The sequence below is a fragment of the Aquila chrysaetos genome, chromosome 13 (genome assembly GCF_900496995.4).
Source record: "Aquila chrysaetos chrysaetos chromosome 13, bAquChr1.4, whole genome shotgun sequence".
Classification (NCBI taxonomy): Eukaryota; Metazoa; Chordata; class Aves; order Accipitriformes; family Accipitridae; genus Aquila; species Aquila chrysaetos.
Genome location: NC_044016.1, coordinates 7,692,182 through 7,712,460, shown reverse-complemented (window position 1 = coordinate 7,712,460; position 20,279 = coordinate 7,692,182). Strand labels below are relative to the sequence as shown.

The 20,279-nt window shown below is 48.1% G+C and overlaps 1 protein-coding gene across 3 annotated transcripts in view; it reads right to left on the bottom strand.

Annotated features, from left to right (window-relative positions):
- DUSP10 (dual specificity phosphatase 10) overlaps positions 1-17,861 on the bottom strand; it is a 31,006-nt gene extending 13,145 nt beyond the window's left edge. Inside the window, exons 1-2 of one of the 3 annotated variants that reach the window (XM_030035602.2) lie at positions 17,754-17,861; positions 11,628-12,473 (exon numbers count right to left, since the gene is read on the bottom strand). In XM_030035602.2, coding sequence (XP_029891462.1) covers positions 11,628-12,429 — 802 coding nt within the window. In that variant the 5' untranslated portion in view covers positions 12,430-12,473; positions 17,754-17,861. Of the gene's footprint in view, positions 1-11,627; positions 12,474-13,086; positions 13,450-14,136; positions 14,258-17,753 lie in introns of those variants that run through there. The other 2 variants (XM_030035601.2, XM_030035604.2) reach the window with 2 other exon arrangements.
- Between the last annotated feature and the right edge of the window lie 2,418 nt (positions 17,862-20,279).

The window sequence follows — 20,279 nt, the reverse complement described above, 5'->3', positions numbered from 1 at the left end:
GGTACTGAAAGAAGGGATGCTCAAATTTCCTGAAGAACACAAGACAGCCACTTTCCTTGTCCAAGCAGGGCTCCACTTGCTGTGGCAAAGAACTGTGCTTCCCATGCCTCTTCTAGAGCAACAGGGCTAATCCCAGCAGGTCACTGTAGGAGTGCTCCTACTCTCCGAGACAGATGTCCTCCTCACCACAGCTGCTGCTGAGCAGCACTCAGGGCTTGCCCTCACTGCTGTAGGAAGCTTGACATGGTTGAAAATACAGTATTTGGCCCACACAGCAGGAAGCTGCGATGAGAAGGGCAACTTCCTTCTGTCAAAAGGGGTGGGGACCTATCAGACCACGCTCACCCAGGTGACATTAGGAGTTACTCCTTTGATTTCAAGGAAATGGTGGGGTTTTTGTTTGTCTGGTTTTAAAACACTTGAGGGAGATTTACGTGATGTCAAGCCCCCAACAGAGGGGAACCCATCCTTCTGCAGTACAAGGAGACCACAGTGACACCAGGACTGCTTTACACATTACCATTCCTGCTGTTAAAGAAGGGGAGGAAATAAAAAAAATCCATCCTTTTGCAACATAAGTATCCACATTTACCTCAACAACCTGTATTGCCCCCATTTTCCAAAAAATCAAAGGCCTAACTGAAAGTTTTTCTACTTCTATTGCTACTAGCAAGTAGAAGAGGTCTGGCCTTCTGGTCCTGCAAGCATACTTCTCACCTGTCTGAAGGAGGTTCAAAAAACCCATCACAGGGTTCCTTTCCCGGTTGCCCACACAGCATTCAGCATCAGCCTTGCTGCAAAAGATTAAGCTTTAAACAAACATAAAGTAAAAGTAAACATTGTTCACAAAGAACAGCTTCCACCTCGATACACTCAATCTAATCTAGTCTCTCCCTCTAATCAAGCTGCCAACGGCACTTCAAAAAAAGGCAAAACCCTGCATTCTGAAGAACTTGCAAGGTCAGGTTTTTTCCATGTGGGAACTATCCCGAGAGGTCTGTTTGTACACAAATGCCTTGACACAAGTACTTTGAGGTCCCTTTAGAAGTCAAGAGTGTGACACCGGATAAAGAGGAAAGGTTTCCCCTCAGCATCGAGACATCCGCGCGCGTTTGCATGTTGTTTCTAATTTCATCTCTCTACGGCTCACGCCTCTTGCCACAGCGCATCCTCTGCCACTGGCCTCTGCAGTCCCTGGTCTCATGTGCTTTTATTTTGTACTTTGACACCAGGCACAGCGCAGCTGGCTGTTCTAGGGACACGTCCCAGGGAGGCAGGAGAGAGGTCACTGGAAACCCCTTCCCCTGCCAGGCTGTGCCAGAGCTGCTGGCTGTACCAAGCTCCGCTCTCAGCTCCTCCAAACCCGCCACTGCCTGCTCGCAACCACACTGTCACCTCCAGTGCCTCCCACACCTCAACACATGACTTGCTGCTTTCCACCAGCAGTTCTCACCCCTCTACTTTTCTTCTTCTGAGGACCACTAGATCATCCAAATTGGTTCCAATTAGAAACAAACAATTTTTTAATTTTTTTTTTTTAACCTGCCACTAGGGAACCTTTCTTGGGTTTTTGTTTTTTTTTTTTTTTGTCTTAAAGTTAGTTTTTTTCTTTGGACTCTAAGTTTTGGATCCAGGCCACCCATGCAAATCCCACACATCCCTTCCCTACCTTACTCGCCAGCTTTTCCAAGAGAGACCACTAACTTCTGGACTACTCACCAGCCTGTCCAGAAGCTGCTGTGAATACTTCTGGATCACATCTCTGAATTCAAGACAGTGGTTCCAGCTTGTAACTGGAAATCCCCCTATGCTGAGTGAATGCGGAGTCTGCCCATTTGAAAGAGAGAAAAAAGAAAAAAAAAAGGAGGGGTATTCAAAGGAAAATAAGCCACATGGCAGCATCCTTCAAAGTGTTGCGTTATCCTTGGGGAGCAGTCAGGAAGGTGAAAGAGAAGGCCTGCTCTCAATTTTGGTACAAGGATTAAGCTATAGAAGAATGTAATTAGGAACAAGACAAGAAACCCCACATCCCAAACACACTATGGTGACAATTCTGCAGCCACAGACGAGGATTGGACTTACCCTCCCTGGAGGGCAAGCGTTTATAGCAGAAACTCAAAATTAGACACATTACAACTTCTCATAGCAAAAGTATGCGTTCCCATGGGGATGTAGGCTAACATGAAGTCCAATTAAATAATCACTGGAAATGTCAGCGTAAACCCTGAAGGAATACATACTTCTACTGTGAAATGCTCCCACTGGAAATCATATTAACAAAAAGGTCATCAAGAAATGCTGAAGCTATGTACAAACGAGGCAGGGGAAGTGAGGGGGGAGGGAACAGAAACTATTTTAATGCAATAAAGATACCACAAATGGTTTTATATTGACAAAGAGCTATGAGTCTGTTTTCACAGACAGAGGTAGAGCAGACCAGATTTCCCCAAAACACCAGGTTTGGCTTGGTTTGGTTTTTAACCTATTACCAAGTCTCTCCCTGCCCATCACCATGTGCATCCCTCAAGCAACTGGCCCGCTTGGCCCGCAGGCAGCTGGCGGCCGGTGTGATCACACATGAGCGTGATGCAGAGGGTTTTGGCTCAGCACGTCTGAAGAGGGAGAAGGGTCCCAGCACTGTGTCAGACATCTGTAATCCTGGATGCGTAGGAGTGGACATTTCTGTTTAATTCACATGTTTTAGAGAACACTGACATTTTCATGCTTCAGCCATCCATTTATTCACTTTACCCTTTTAAGGGCAACCTCTTCAGGACAGCTTCTTTCTAACGACAGAGCAGGCTGCTTTGTTTCTCCTGAGGATGAACACAGGCTCTTTTCCAGCCCAAACCACTGCTCCTCCACATCAGAAACCCCAGGAATATTTGCATTAATATGAAAGGAAAACAGGGTGCTGATACCACACCAGAGTTTGGGAATGCCACCAATTCCTGCTGGATCTAAACTCTTTTTAAAGTGAAGAGTTTCTATCCTTTTTGCTAGAAATACTGGCTCTGATTTGACACTTTCCAGCAAGGTATTTCAAAGCACATGAGGAAAGCCCATAGAAAATAAAGGGTGCTGTCTGACACATCCCCGTGCCACACTGTCCAAAAATAAAAGCAGCAAACTACTGAAACTAGCATGATGCAAGCCATGTATCAGCCCACCCTGACACAAACTTCAGGGCCAGCCCTGCCAGCACTTAAATCCCAATCCTAATGGTCAGGGAGGCAAGGCTAGACCTTAAAAACCCCAAAGGGCAAGAAAAAGTAGACCCAGTTTGCATCCATATACTCCAGAGTCAAGGGAAGTAAAAAAAGAAGGGGGTGTGTGGGGGGGGAGACATATTTACAGATAAATAGCAATCAAACAAGGAATCTCTTCACTCAGATCAAAACCAACCTGGATCTCCTTGTATCCAAGCAGAGTTAACACTAACGTTTCCCAGGAAGCATAAGGACTGCGTTACCCTTCAAGAGAGATGTCATGCTGCCTTGCAGGACTAACACAAACACCTATGAACCTAATATTAACCTCACATTAAACGATCACCTTAAGTGGTTTTGTACCGAAAATATGCCGCAAATTCTAAGCGGCAGCAAAAGGCTTATTCTGTTTCCATCAACTGAACAGACAGTCTCCCATTATCTTAGCAGAGACCATGAAGAGTTAGAGCCCATCACCAACACAGTACAGGTCAATTGCTCTTAACAGCTTTTGCTTTAAAACATCATTGGTCAACTACTTACGTAAGACTTAATACCACACTTTGGCATACTAAACTTGAGACAACCAATTCAACTGATATGACAGAAGCTTGCAAGTTATCTTCTATTTTCCAAATCTCTTTAAGCGATTGTAAAAAAAAAATAAATAATATATATACAATAATAATTCATGTGTGGACAAGTAGTAACATTTGTTCTTTTTATTACCTTTAATTAGAAGCAGTTCTTCTCTGTTGCAGTGAATCAAGTGGGAATTAACCCAGGCATGCTGTAGACTTTTTAAAGCTAGAGCATAGTAAAAGAATTGGAACTAACATGTTCATGTCACTTTATTATTATTCTCTTAATTTATTTTTTTCCAATTTCCTCCTTCAAAGCCATTATCTTGGAACCAAAGCGATGCATATGTGCAAAGCAGCATCTAACCCTAGTGGGAGCAGCGGCTCCCAAACCCTCCCACCCATGGAGCACATTCACATCCCCCCAGCAGCAGGTGATGACAGATTTACAGTCACTCTGTGCTAACCCCAGATCCCTCCGGTTGGGACAGCCCAGTGCAGGGACACACAGACTGGCTGGACCCCAGCCAAGGGAGCTGTGGGTGTGATTGAGCTAGACAAGGCTAGCGTTGCCCCAAGCAGCAGCAATCAGAGGCTCATTCCTTCAGGACAAGAGGGACTAGGTGGCACCCAGACCTACAAGGTCCCAGTTGCTCCCCGCAGACTTGCTGGCTCAGGTCTTTCTTGCGCATAGTCTCCTGGGACATGCTCTTAGGGGCACCACTAAGAACAAGTGCCAGGAGACCAAAAGCTTGTGCCCCTTCTGGATCTTGGTCTCTTCACTGGGAGTGGAGCTTTCCTTTAGAAAGTAGGCAACCTGCTCACCCAAGCAGAGAAAGACATGAAAACAAACCTTGAATTTTTAAAAGAACAAAAACTACCTAGAGGCAAATCAAAGCCTACAGTTTATCACTTAGCCAGAACACAGTGTAAAGGGAAGAGGGGAAGGGAGTGCTCCTAACTTTCTGCAACAGGCAGCTATGTTGTTCCAGGGCACCACCGCGACGGCGGATGAACCTGGGTCAACCACACTCGATGGCAACAAGAGAGATGAGCTCAGTGTTACAAACAGTGCAAAGGACAGAAAAATAGAACCCAGACAGATTAAAATGACTTGTCCAAGGCCTTACAGCAAGTCTGTTGTGTGTGCTTAGTCACAGAGCAAGACAATAACCATCGCAGAGCCTTGGCCAGAGCCCCTCTGGCCCCGAGACTGCCCTGCTATCTAGGCAGAGTTACCTCTCTAGCCAGATTACCCACTTTCTGCCCCACATGGGAGAGACTTACTTCTCCCATCTCCCCACCTCTCCTTCAAGCCCTAAAATGCTGCTGTGCAGTTCCAGAAGCAGGTCAGAGACCACCTTCTGGAGGGACACATGCTCCCAGGGAACCAACATCTTTCAGACCGGGGAAAGACACAACAAAACCAACCTCCAGTGGGCCGAGATGCTTCCAGACATGAGGTTGCCTTGATCACAGATGTTAATTGAAGCAAAGAGTTTCCTGTACTAAAAAGTCACAAGGCATTAAAAAAAAAAAAACCAAACAAAAAACAACCCCGCAGCTTCACTACTGAAGCACAGAATACCAACTGGCCACCCCACACAGAGACCACGAGCACGCTGGGACTTTCCAGCTGCAGAAATAACCCCGCTGAACCCCTCCATAGCTCCTGCTCACAGCCACCCCCTGTTCTGCCTCCACACAGTGTGCGTTGAGAGGCACAGCTAGGACTGGTGGCCAAACCCAAAGGCACTGGTGTACATGTGAGCTTTACCACCATAACCATCAACATTCATTGGATCAAGACCAGGTGAAAGGCCTGCCAGCTGAAGCAAGTGCAACGCGCAAGACAGCACCTTTATCCAGCCTCCTCTCAATGGTACTCTTTGCCAGCTCTTGACTTTTAGGCAAGGAGGGGAAAGGTGACATCCATGATATCTGCCACATTTCTTTAAGCCCCAGCTTACCAAACACCTTTGTGATAACAAGAACTTCAAAAAAAGTTTAACTTCTACAGCACAGAGGTGTTTAAAAAAATGCTGAAGACAGATTCAGGTGATTACTAGAAACAAAGCTCCAGGCAAACAACTGCTCGCTATAATTCAGGTCAGCCTTGTGATTTTTGTAGCCAGCGCTCTCCCAGGCCCACCAGAGACTTCCCAACAAGGCCAAGGCACCACGCATAATCTTATCTCACATGAAAAGGGACAATGCATTAGGTCATCTTCAGAGATTACCGTAATCTATTTCTTTAAACAGCATGAATTCTATAGCCCTGCAAGCCCATGCTGAATATTTGAGAAATATTTCCCTCCTGGTTGGCTGGTTAACATGCAAAACAGACAAATGTTAAGACTGTGTGCATGCTGCTCCTACTTATGGCATTTCTTCACTTCAGAGTTGCTTACATAAATAAAAAACTAATTATAACATGGCTTTTCACAGTGTAAAGAAAGAGTCATAGCCTAAAGACAAGTAGCTGATCCCCCATTTCAAATGCATCGTAAAGCCTAGGTAATCTCACTAAAAACTTCTGTGCTCCTTAGTGTAGTAAAAACATTGGCTGCTGCTTTGGAAGGAAAACAACCACTGTATAGGTTTAAAAAAAAAAAAAAAAGTCCATCTGTATTAACATCCAAACACCACTCAAATCTCAAATACAGCTACTCATTTACCCTGAGCCTCTCAAAAAGGCTGTGCTCACCTTAAGAATAAAAAGCCAGAAGACACACCAGCAAGCAACTCTATAAAGATTTTACTAGTAGATTGTCCGCCTCCAGCAGGGTAAGAGTAAGGGCAGCACATGAGGCATTCAGCTAATTATAACCCAATGTCTACCTACCAGGAACACTGCAGGGGATGTCCCCCTAGTTTAAACAGAACTGGAACCAGATTTTTCTTTACAAGCATCAGAGATATTTGCCTAATATAACAGTTTGCTTCTTGACTCTTAGTTTTGTTTCCAAGGGTATGAGAAGCTGGAGAGCTTAAAAAAAAAAAAAATTATTATTCCTGTTCCTCTATTTGCAAAAGAATGTCATTGCCCTCTTCCCCCCCAAGGACAGTTAAAATGTGACAGGCACTGTGCAAGCCAGCACTTTGAATGCTCAGATGCCATCATCTGGGACGAAATGCTACACTTTCCATTACTGTTGAATAGGCAAAGTTTAGAGGTACGCTCCTTTGCGGAAGCATCCCCTGGAAGTACAGAAAAGACTGTGGTCTCCAACCACACTATTGCCCCAATTTATCTATATGCAAAAGGTATAGACACACACAACCAATTCGCAAGTGTTAAGGCCAATAAGGTTATCTATTCCAGTGAAGAAAAAGATACCTTTTTAAGCTCCAGTAATCAGAGTCTGAAAACTGAAGGTGAAATCTCAACCCTAATAGAGCCAGCAGAAGTGGTTTTTTCCCCAGCGGCTGATGGGGCCAGATTTCCTCTGCAGCCCAGAGGGAACACACTTCAGTTTTAAACACACTGGACACTTCACACACATTACTTATCACTTAAAAATCCACATTTCCCTATTACAACCATGACTTAATAATTATTCAGTGGAGATCTCTGGTGGAAATAAGTGCCAGGCACGTGTTCTGTTGGTCAGCTGGATTTGTTGACGATTGCGTCAAGTTTTACTCTCAAATACACTTGTGCAGTGTAATCCAATTAGGGTTTAAAGTAACACTGACACTGTTAAATTATATAATTAATAATAATAATTAATAATGTACTTGCAACAGATTATGACCAGATCAGGTACTCCAAAGGCAGTTGATCAGTATTTTACATGAACGTGGGACAACATAAACTAGGTACTTATTCCTTTTATAGGTGTCTCAGTTCCTCTGTAGTTTTTTCAACTTTGCTGATATGCGACTTCAGTGTGGTAAGAGATCTGAAGCTATTCTTAGACTGTGGCAGAAAGCACGAAGTGGTTTGCTGGCAAGTCTTATACTCCCTGCTATAATGAGAGCGAGTCACTTCATTTATTACCCTGTCAGATGAGCAATGAGAGCACTGAAAGCCAAAGCATATATAAGCTCCTCAGACCAGGAACAAGAACAGAGAAGCAACCAGTTGTTATCACTACCAGCCAGTTCCTCCCCATCCCCCTTGCAGCAGTCCAGCCAACAGTTTAGAGCATGCAGGGGGTTGTGGGGAGGAGAATTATTTACCAAATTACCTTCTGCACCTCTGCTTTCAAATTTGGTGTTTCCCTGCAGGCAAACACAGCAGCATTCAAAAACAAAACACAAGACTTCAGCGAGTTCACAAGGCTCCTGCTGCTGGGGCTCAAAGGCAGACGAGGAAGGGTAGGATGAAGACAATACTGCTAGACACCAGCCAGGGAGACAAAGGCAACTCCTCTTGCGTTAAAAGCTGTTGAAATGTGTTGGCACAGATGCTTCAATTTTTCATTTTTGTTTCATTTGTAGATTTAATTTAACTTGGAAAAGAGACGCTCAACTCCAAACCTAAACATTTAATTCTGGATAAAATAGTATTTTTCATCTGAATGCAAATGAATGTCCCACTTCCTATTTTTAGGTCCCAGTAGCAAACTCAAGCACACAAACCCCCAAGACTCCAGGCCACTTCTTTTGCTATGAGCTGAGGTGCTCAGGGAAGGCAGACATGCCTCACTGCCATTGGGTTTGCAGGAGGGAAAGGGGCACAACCCCACCAAGGAGGGCTGGGGCTGCTGAGCCAGCCCAGGGCCACACCGCCATGCTCTCCCTCCCCAAATTCAGCAACAGCTTTGCCATTGGCCTCAAGTGGAAGGGTTGCTGGGCTCACGTCACTGGTTTTTCATCCTCTCCTTCCCAATGCTAAGCAAAAAAAAAAAAAAAAAGCATCCACAAAAAGGGAGGCCCCTTTAGCTTTCAGTAAGCATGAAATACCATGGTTAGTATGAAGGTGTGTGGGTGCTGGGGGGAAACACGACTTCTTCCTATTTTGTATATAGACTGAGCAGCAGCTTCAGCCCTGACAGCTTAGGCTGCTAGAGCCTGTGTAGCAGCACTGTGAAGTACTTTTTTTTTTTTCCCTCCCAAAATAGGGGGTTTACGCCTGTCTCAAGTGCTGTTGTGCCTTGTGAACAAAGAAATAAGCAAATCTTTGCTTCTAAAGAGCCTAAATCAAAATTATGCAAATGTTATGTTCATGACCAAAAAAAAAAAGCTCCATGTTAAAGGAAGCAGCAAAGAGAGGCATGGGTAGAAAGGGAAGAACAGAGATCTTGAAATCCCCCCATACCACAGCATTCATAAAACCCCAAGGCTCTTGTCACAGTGCTAGTTTATATATTGGTCTGCTACATTAAAAATAAATCAGGCCACCACTTTTTAATTTGAGCCTAATAAGGTCCCCCATACATACATTTATCTATAGATCACAGCCTGGCCTTTGGAAACGGCACAGAGTTTCTCCACTGCTTAAAAAGACTCGGGCACCTAAAACCTAAATGCACGCAGGGCCACGTCGCTACCCCGGCACACCGTGAGCCAAAGCTGTAACTCAACCCTCGGCTTTGCCCCACAACGCGACACCGTGCCACGAAAACGGCAACGGGGCCGCGGGCTGACAGGCAGCACCAAACATGGAGAAGGTGGCACCGGATCAGGGGGACATAAACTTGGACAGCCAGGCTAGCAACCAGTGTTTGCAAACACAACACCAGGGATCAGATGGGGCGGCAATAAATTAGGACCAGACTGCAGCGAGCAAAAGAAATCGCTCGAAATAACAAACAGAGGCAAAAAGGGCTCCCCAGCTACCCCCAGTTTCATTTTGGTGCCTGAACCCAGTGGCTCACGCCGGCTCCCAGGCTGCTGAAGCATGATGGAAAAAACGCTATCTGACAAGTGAAACTAAATAACGAGCCCTTCCAGCACCACTCCTCCGGCTCAGAAACTTAACCACAACCTTTCTAAATGCTGCTTTATCCTACACTCAACTCCATTTGACCCCAGTTTGAGCCCCACTTCAAAGGGGGGCAGGGGAGTTAAGCTGATGGGGTGAGCTCCTCGCTACACACTTCCTCAGGTGAGGTCTGCTCTGGCCCAGCCGATCACTACATCCAAAAAGCAAAGAATTTGGGCTTCCTCTTGTCTTCTAGCATGCCTCCAGGACAACTTGGGGAGGGGATTTCTGCTAAGCAGGTCTTCAAGGCAGATGCTAATGGTTCTCAGTGGCTGAAAACCAAAAACGGCCCGAGCAATCCTGCAAGCACTCTGTTAAACCCAGTGCAGTGCCCAGGGGCAGCAACCAGCATTGGAAGGTGAGAGCAGGGGCTGCCCACAACCTGCCTGTGGGGCCCGACAGCTCAGTGCTGCCCAACTACAGCTATGCAGCTCCACCTCAGCCAGGATCTTACTTCAGGTACTGAAAAACTGCCAGTTTGAGGGCCACAGAAGCTTCAGTGTTTTCAGAGAAACAGAGGAAAAACACCTTCAGCATCCCACTTTTCTAAGGCTAGGAAGGCTTGCAGACTACAGCCGTGTATCTAGTTGCAGGGGTTGTATGACAGAATGATTACCACCAGAAATGCAGGACTTCTGCACTTTTGCAGAGTGGGAACCTCACTCTGCAAAGCACCTCCTCTCCCTCTTTTACAGATGAAGGGCACCATTGTGACCCGAAAGACTCAATAAAAGCATACTGGGAACCTGTAGCAAGTATCGAAGCAAGCCCAGCATGACCATACACTTGCCTGGAGCAAGGAGAAAGTTCAGTGCAATTTTAAGCTTCCACAAGATACACCCACAGAGGAGTATCTCACAGGACACTTCGCTCCTATAAAGCGTGAAACTAAGCAGAGGAGAGGGGATAAACTATCAGCCTAATCCATTCTCCTGCCACGTTGTGCAGGTTGGAAGTAGTAAGCTGTACAGAAAAATTAAGTGAATTAAATACAGACAGCATAAGCTAAGCAACAACTCCTTCCCTGGTTTCTCCTTCCACAGTTTCTCAGTGCCACAGCCAGTCTCTGCCAACCATGCCTCTGAATGGCACAAACATCCAGGGTAAAGCAGATTCAATCTGGAAGGCTGCATTGTTATAAATAGGAGCTACAGAATAAAGAGAAGAAATAGAAGTGTCCTTGGATGCTGCCTTAATTGGTAGGGCTCATTTCCCCCAAAACATTAAGGGATAGACCAAACACCACATTAAAACGAGAACCTTCACAGAAAGCATAGGTACATGTAAATGCAACACTTTCAGATCACTTTTTGAACAAAGTATCTCCCTCCGTCCATTATTCTGACCCCATACTACCAAAACAAGGCTTGATTGCTCCTCAAGTTTTGCTGACTGGTCCATGACGCAATGCCTCAGACCAAGTGGCCTCTGACATCTTTCCTCCTCCCTTCTTCTACTCTCCCACTGCCCCTTTCCAGCACCTATGAATTCAGTTTTACATGGACCAAAATAAGGCTGCTAAGTAAAGGTCAGTCTGATGAGCTAAAAGAGAAGTATACCCTCCCGGACCTCTGCCCCTTGGGCTATAAATACTCAGAGCAAGCACTGGGGGAAATTCTTTGTCTGCACAGACAGACACCAGGAAGCACGTTTCCTCCTCCTTCCAGTTCCCACCCCCTCTGCTACTCAAGGACAACAGTCAGAGAAAAGCAAGCATCTCCATGCTACCAGCTCCATGATTTGCCCACGGAAGGCATTTGCTTTGCCACTGGTGACTCGAGGTATGCAGGCCTTCCTAGAGATAAACGGACGCTTTCACAGTTCAACCATCAGCAAGGCTGACACCAGAGTACACACACTGCAAAGCAAGCCATGAGACTACGTGTGGGCAAAGAGGAGGATTACCTTTTAGGACTAGGGGTTCCTTGCCTTCTCGCTTGAGCGACTCCAGCACTATGTGGAGCGGCTGGGAAGGCATTACTCTGCTTGGCTCATTGGTATTCTCATCATAAACTATGATTTCTTTGGAAAAGATCCTCTTGAAGGAGTCCTTGCCTTCCCGGCAGGAGATCAAGTCCAAGACGGTGATCTTGCCCTGCTGGAGCCTTCTCCGGCTGATCTTGTCAGAACAGTTAATGTGGACAGCCCCTTGAATGTGGCTCTTATTATACTCCATGAACGGCCTGCAGTCAATGATGACAGGCCCTTGGTTCTGTTGGTGGCTCTTGCTGCATTTGGTCATCTTCTTCGCCAGATCATTGGGGTAAATTATCTTGATGCTAGCGAGTTGCTTGGTGGTGCCTGAGACCGGGCTCCCCACTCCGCCCAGCGGGCTCAAGCTGCCGGCATTCTCATTGCTGTTGACCATTTGGTTGGCAGGGCAGGCAGTGGAGGCTCCGGCGTTAGCGCTGCTGGTGCTCGCTTGAGTTTGGGCCTGAGTGTCCTTGTCGTACGTTGCCACAGTGCAGCAACTGGCACTGCTGCATCCACAACTCAGGGAGCGTGCAGAGCCGTTAGATGAGGGCATATACGTGAGATTAGCAGTCTTTAGGGACACAACAGCTGTGCCGAGCAGACTGGAGTGGCTCTCACTGGCAGAAGAGGCAGATTCAAGATAGCTAGAGTCTAAACAAAGGTTGAGATCCTGAGGTCTCACTGGCCTCGAAAGTGCCACTACTACCCTGTCGTCTAAAGGAGATGGAGGCATGAGGAGGCTGAGTACTAGCAAGTTAAGAAGAACTCAAGATCACCCTGCAAAAGAAAAAAGGGAGGGGGAATGGGAAGAAGAAAAAGGTGATGAAAACAGATCATGAAATCACATAAGCCTACAGATACAGCAACTTACTTTGCCAACACCCATTATCCAGGGCTAACAACCTAACAACCCCTTCTGACAGTTACCAGCTCACAGTAGCTGCTAAAAAGCCTTTTCCAATCCTGCAGCGAATACTTCAGCTATCTGCACGTGTGCACATGGCACGCAGAATACACACGACTAGCCTGGACTGAGCAGCTACACCCAGGAGGAGGCATTTGTCTACATGCAGATGGTGCTGAGCTATTCTGAAACCCCAGGCTGCAAGGAATGCAACTGATAATGACAGAGAGGCACGTTCTCTTGTTCCCATTACTTACTGCAAGGGAAGCAACTACTGGGCTGACTCTACTACTGGGAGGAACGCACGGGAGCTGAATGTGTCAGTGGCAACATGCAACTTTTCCAGCAAGCTGGAAGAAAATTAGCTCGTGAATATATTCTCTGATATGGACACAAACTTGAACACGTACAGCTAAACAAAAAACACCCAGGAGAAAAAACGGGAAAATTAGGTTCTGGAGACCTTTACAAAAAGTAAGCGTGCGCCTTGCGCTTCCATCCCCCTGTTAGAGGTTAGTCCAGCCCCAGTTAACGCCCCAGCTCCAGGCCCAGGAAGGCTGCTGATCTCCAGCAGTCCCAGAGGCAGAAGTTCCCTCCTCCCCAGCACATTTCACAGCTTCTAGAAAGAGGGGTCCCCTCTACTCCAGCCAAGGTCACAGCCCACACAACTTCTGCCTTGCCACTTGCTAAGGGGCAGCACGCAGGATTAGAAACCCCCCCCCCCACTTTCCACTCGGGAGGGAAGGAAGACAACAAGAGCAAAACCACCTAAGAAAGCCCAGACAGTGCCTCCCCTTCCCCAGCAACTCTTGGGGCAGCTGCGGCTCTCGCTGGAAGACACATCCTAGCAGCAACTTCACGAACTCCACCAATTCCCCAAAGGCGGGCGACTGCTTGCAACACCGGTTCGCCTCCCCATACAGCTCTGCACCGGGCCCGTTGATAAAGGGGGACGGAGATGCCCCATCCCAAAAAGCGAGACCTCCTCCTCCCGGGGCGGCCCGGAGGACGCTGCCACCCCCACCCCCCCAAGCAGCCACCGCTTTACGGAGCAAACCCGCGGGCACCTCCGGAGCGAGGCAAGGTGCCGCGACCCACCCGCCCGGGGGACGGCGGAGGTCCCGGGGCCGGGCGGAGCGGCCCGGCGGCGGCAGCGGCTCAGCCGGGAGGTTTTCCAGCTTGTTCTTGTTTTCCCAAACCTCCCCTTGCCCTTTTCGCCGTTTAGAAAAAGGATAAACAAGCCCTGAGCGCGTTCGCCTGATGCAATTAAAAAAAAAAAAAAATAGTAAAATTAAATAAACGAGGGAGATAACCCAGGTCCCCTAGCTAGGGACGGGGGAAACAAGAAAGAAGCTCAAGAGAAGTGGGAAACCGAAGTTTTACCCCCGAGCGCAGGGACCCAGGGCCGCCGCCGCCACCCGCGCGGCGAGCCGAGCCGAGCCGGGCCGGGCCGGGCCGGTGCTCCCCCGCGGCCGCAGCCCTGCCCGGGCTCCCGCGGCCCCCGCGGCCCGCTCCGCTCCGCTCCCCCGCACTCACCGGCGCGGCGCGCTCCGGCCCGGTGCGTCGCGGCGGCCGCCGCTGCCTCTCGCGCCCGCTGCCCCGCGCGCCGCCCGCCCCGCGTCCCGCGCGCCGCCCGCACCATCCTCGTTACTTTCTCTTTTGCTACCGCGTAAATGTACGGCTCGGCGGGGGCGGGGCGGGCGGCGACGGGCGGCCCCGCCGGCCAATCACCTCGCGGCGGCGGGCGGCGGGGCGGGGAAGGAGGCGTGGCCGGCCCGCCGGCCGCCGGGGCGGTGATGTCATCGGCAGCCAATCGGGAGGGCGCGGCGCCGGCCCGCGCCCCGGGGCAGCAGCTGCTCCCCGTTGACAGGCGGAGGCGGCCGGGCCGCGCGCCCCCGCCCCACACCCCACACCCCCCCCCCCCCCCGCCGCAGCGCCCCCCGCAGGACGGTGCGCGCACCCGCGGCCCCGGGGCGGCCTGAGGCGCCTGGGTAACGAACGGGCCTTGCCGGTGCGACACCCCCCCCCCCCCCCCCAAAAAAACCGTCCCAAATCAGTCCCTTCACCAGGAAGAGCCACCAACACCCCAGCAACCCCCGGCCTGCCGCCCCCTGCGCCACGCCACCCCGTCAGGGAGCTGCCCCTCGGAGGGACGCGCCACCTCCCCGCCACCGCCACCCAAAGCGAGCCAGAGCCATAGGCAGAGCTATTTCCACAACCTACGGGAAAGGGCCAGCGAGACCACCGGCCGCCTTCAAAGGAGGGCAGGGAGAGCAAAGCCCCCCGGCTCCTGGAGGTTCGGGGCAGTGCTGCGGGCCCTCCCCAGCCCCCCCCCCCCCCCCGACAAGCAGCGCGGTGAGGTACAAGTGGCGTCAAATCAAGGAGGCTGCTTTTTAGATGCTCTTCCAAGCGATCCGCCTCCAACAAAAATAAGCCCGCACAAGATACTTTGAGTAGAAAAACAATAACTTCCCTGCACGGCAGCTATAAATCACGGGGAGGGCAGGAGATGTCGCCCCGCACACAGCCTGGAGCCGGCTAGGCCTGTAGGTCTCCTCCTGCCTGACCTCCACGTTAAAGATGGATCCAGTTGCTCCGTGTTACACAAATTCTGATCAAATCCAGCTTCTGGCACACTGCCAGTCCATCCTGGTCGTGAACATTCAGATTAGACTGGACTCTCCCGGCGTGAAAAGGAAAGCAATACAGGCTTGAGGACGAGATTTTAGGGACCAGTTACGAGGATAAGTATAAATCCCTTTCATCCTTTCTGTCAGACCTTGACATGGGTAAAATAATGAGCTCTCACCCTCGCTACGGGTGCACTACAAGGGAAAAGGTGAAAATTGATTTTCGAGCCGTATGGATCAACTCATCAAACACCGGGAGGGGACCTGGCAGCAGCACGAGATTTTTGCACCCATTCCTTCCCCACTGTGCAATCCATTTTAGCATTTCCTGGTTTAGCAACCGCATCTCATCACGTATCAATCCATCACGTATCAACCCACCAAGTCAGAGACAGGGAAAGTGGCATCACCAGAATGATGCATCCCACCATGCCCTCCGTGACAGAGGGAGTGCCCAAGAGTTTCACCTACACCCCTTTGAGCTAGAGGAGGAAGGGTGAAGTTAGAGCAGATAGGATGTTGTCAGTATGATAACACTGAATCTAAATTAGCCCCCAAAGATTTTGGCTCTGGAGTGTACATGGAGAATTCATTTTTCAACTGGGATTTTCAAGCTGTGACTACCAAATCCAACCAGGACTATTACAAAAAATGCAGTAGTATCAGCATTCAGCAATTTAGAGTAAAAAACATGAAAACAGGTAGCAAGATTTCAGAAGCACTGAGTACTTGATTTTTTTGGTGAATAGTTCTAACATAAACAGCAAGTCAAGTCATTCTCACAGCCACCCCTTAAACAATCAGTTGCTTTCCCCTAAATGTTCCTCGCAGGACAGTGACTCATCCAGCACAAACTCAGACTTTTGGTTTCCACTGTTGCGATGCCACAGCAAGGCAGCAGTTCTCCTGCACGCTGGAAAGGAAAGGGGAGCCGGGGGAAGGCTCTCGCATGCAACAGCTTCACCTCCTGCAATCTGCTCCCACTGAGAGCAAACACGTGGGCAAAGACTTCGAGCAACTAAGTCATGGAGCGGCTTCATCTTCACACCAGCAAAGACCACAGTCTGGAAGTATTACCTTCTGAAGGCTTATAAAATGTAAGTCACTGTAATACCTAGCATAAAGGCAAATCAGGCTTCTAGTACCAGCGTGCAATTGCTGCCCTCCCCAGTGAGACGGCAAACAGATCCATGCAGAAATGCACTGGTCTCAGACTCTCTCCACAAACATGGTGCAGTTCCCTGGAGGTGTCAGCGTGAGACACCACTGTAGCATTTTCATGCTCTCTATTCCTCTTTGTCCGTGGTTTGCTGAGGTTGGCACTGGGCTCACTGCAGAGAGGAGGGTTAGCTCGTGCTTCTCTCAAAACTGCCCTTTCAAGCCACGCTCAGGCTTGGGGAAGGAGCTCTCCATGGGCTTGTGTTCAATTCACCGCCTGAAATGGTCCTTCCAACCAGGGGAGCTGGAAACTGGGTTTCTGTGTTTGGGCATCCTCCCAAAGCCAGATGTGTCCTAAAGCAAACATTTACTAGAAAACACTTGGAATCATTGATTTAGCTATCTTTTACTTTCTGACCAAATTTCTCAGTACTAACAACGTGCGCCGAGGAAATGTTTTGTGACTTGTTTATGGAGGAGTTCACCTCACAGAAGAGCCGTGCAGAGCTCACCTGTGGCAAGCAGTGCTCCCTTCTGAAGGATACGCAGCCTTTGCCAAGTTTTCTTACAATACAAAGGGAGGCCAAATGTACTTTTGTCTCATAAATTTGACTTAACTTTATATTTTTCTAAGAAAGTTGACTATAAGTTGCTATTCGTCCCCGGTTTCAGAGGATTTCCTACAGAACTTTTACTGACTTCATCCTTAATATATTTTATTAGCCTATGACATAAGATTGGCCTTTTTCCTGCTCTCAGAAACCACAACCCGCTGTGATTTTTTTTTCTGAGCATATTCAATGAACAGCTTTCTAAATGCTTTTGCTTTCTGTAATTTAACACCCATAAGAGACACGACTTATCTATCCCCTAACAACTAAACCTCTATTTTCTGAAAAGCATACAAGCATTCTTACTATGAAAGCTGGCAGATCTTAGTTAAATTCCCTCTTCCAGCAGTAGCAGCACATGGGATTTTGACATTCATTTTCCTCAAATGCTTTTGCCATCATGGTGCACTTGCTCAGATATTTGTAGAAAACCACAAGCAGACAAAGAGAAATCATCTCAGAATTGAAGCAAATCCTCACAAACTCTCACAGTATACTAATTGCATAAAATCCAATCAAACCCGTTCAACCTCACAGAAAGGGTAAAGATTGCTAAAAACATGCTGAATATTTAACAGATATGAAAAAGAAGCCATCAAAATTCTCGCCAATAACACAGGCATCCCTTAAGTGCTCTCAGACTAAAGAGTCCCTTGTTATTGAAAGATTTCTTCCACGTCAACCATTCTTATCTTCCGCTCTACAATCAGGGACCTTTTCTCTTGTTTAGGATTAAAAAAAAATAAATAATTACCTTTGCCAACAAAGCCATGTACAACAGCCACCCTGCGTCCAAGCAGACAGGAAGGTCTGCTGTCCTGTCCCCCCCGAACATACAAATCTCCTTCGAAGTGATGTGTGAAGAAAGGATTTGACCTGATGTACGAGATGGTGCATCCCTCCGCCATGACCACTGCATGCTTTGTGGTCCGTACAACTGCAGGACTGGGCACTCCTGTGTCTACTCCTGTCAGCGCTGCCCTCTCAGTGGTAGCATTGTTTCGGTTTTAGGAGCAGAGTAACAACCAAAGTTAGGTGTTCACCATAACAGGCTGTGTAAAGACAATAAAGGACAGTTGCCTGTCCCTCCTGAGGCTGGGATATAAACAGAGCAATTTTACCAGTAGAAATGGGAAGCAAGAGGTTGAATGACTTGCCCAAAGCCACACAACAGCTTATACCATGGAGCAGAAAATTGGGAAACCTGGGGAAAGCAAAGGTGTTAACCAGTACAGTATTTAAATTGCAAACCAGTATCCTGCACTTCAGCAGGTATCACATGAACTGGCTAAAAGCAGATCTCCCTGGGGCCAGACTGAACTCCTATGTGTTCACTACGTAAGTTTGCCCATTTGGTTTTTGAAGCACTCTGATTCTTGATTGGCTTTAATACATCACATCGCACCTTTGTTTGTCCTCATTAGGAATGTCAGTTCACTACACAGGCAAAGCTGAGAAACCACTTGATTTAATTTCTGTTAGACTTTTGCAAGAAAAGGATAACCCTTTTTCTTTTTTCCTTTTTTTTTTGAAGTCTGTTTTCACAGCACCTTCCTCAGTAAAATACAAACTTCCTTCTTAACTAATCCTGTAGTACAAGTGGAAACATAATCCCCTTTAGACAAACAGTTAATCTTCTAAAGAAGGGGGTGGGTTTAAAACCTTGCACAAAATTAATTTATAAGGAATATGAGATCCAGTAGTAAACATAAAGATGTATCCTTGTACTCCTGCTTGCTTTTTATGGCTTATCCTCAGCAGGGAAGCTGCTATAAAATGACCAAGTGAGAAATTAAAATGCAATAGCTATAGCACTGTAACTCCACTTGGATGCTTTTGCTGCCCAGCAAGCAGCCGGTGTGAGTTTGGTAAGCCACGGGCCATGCCAGGTGTCCCTTCCCCGGAGCGTGCCACGGGACCATTTGGGCAAGGATGTCGCAGCGGTGAGCAGCATCACTTAAACAAAGCAACAATGCAGGCGGTCGGTCAGACAGGTGAAGTCAACCCGCATATGCTAACCTCCATGCCTGCTCCAGCTTAGCTCTTGGCTGCTGCTGTGGGGCTGTGGTCGGATGCTCACCAGCAGTGCTTGCAGACATCCTTGCCTTCCTGGTGCTTGGTGGCAGATCTTGGCTCGAGACCACTCTGCAGGCACCTTCAGCTGCAGCAGGTGGGATGGGTTAGGTTGAACAGCAGCTAAAGTAGGGGACAAGCTAACCCGGGGGAATTTGCCTCCAGCAGCCCTGTGAGCACCCCTGTGACCTTTCTGCTGACAGAGCATGGGGATGGCTGCGTGCTGGGAGGAGCGGGAAGTGGTTCAACACCTTTAAGATGAAGCGCTCAAGTGAGAAGGTGATCTGTGCTCACAGCCTTGTTTATACAATTTCATTAAACAAATGCAGCTACAGATTGACATTTTAATTCCTCTACAGGACATTTACCCAGGGCTTCAAAACAAACATATTTGCACTTATCTGGCAGTATATGCCTCCTTTAAAGCAACAGAGGAATGATTAAACAGGAGTTTGCTTCAGTAAAGTCAGCTAGTTTTTCAAACCTGCCTGGGTCCAACTTGCTCATTTGTATTTAAGCTTCTCCAACCATCTCGGGCTGTAGCCTGGCCAGGAACCTCAGCAGGACAGACACAGATTTTAATTTTTTTTACAGTTCTTTTATCATTATGATTTCCTTTTTAAGCAGCAGCTGTTTGGGTGAGCACGCAGTTACTGATCTCCCCAGGGTACAGGCACCATAGGGAGCAGAACAGACTCTGGTCACAAGAAGTCTTCAGGTGTGCTCCTGCAACCCCCACACCACCAGCACAAAGCAACGCCAGGAGCCCATCAACAGGAATGGACAAGCAGCACATCTGTGCCACGCAGGAGGGGACATGAGGGCCAGGGAGGGAGGAGTAAGAGAGTGTGAAAAGAAAAAAGGAACTGCTTTCTGAAGGTCTTTATTTATAAGTTGCGTTCAGGCCAGACACAGTCTTACTTCCTTTTCTTAGAGATTGGGTGAGATCCCTTGCCCTGGCTCTCCTTAGGAGAGCCAAAGGGGAAGACACTGGTGAGGGGGAGCAGAGCAAGAGGACTGGAGGAAGTTCAGCTGGAATCAATCCTACAGCTCTGTTCATCAGTTTGGGGTCATAAAGGCTAGGCCCTCCTGGCTTCAAAAAGAGATCAGGGAAGGTGAATTATTCAAATCAGATCTATTGGAAAATAAGTGCATGAATAGTTGCTGTCCTGACAATAACTGTGAGCTGAGAAAGCTGCAGCACTAT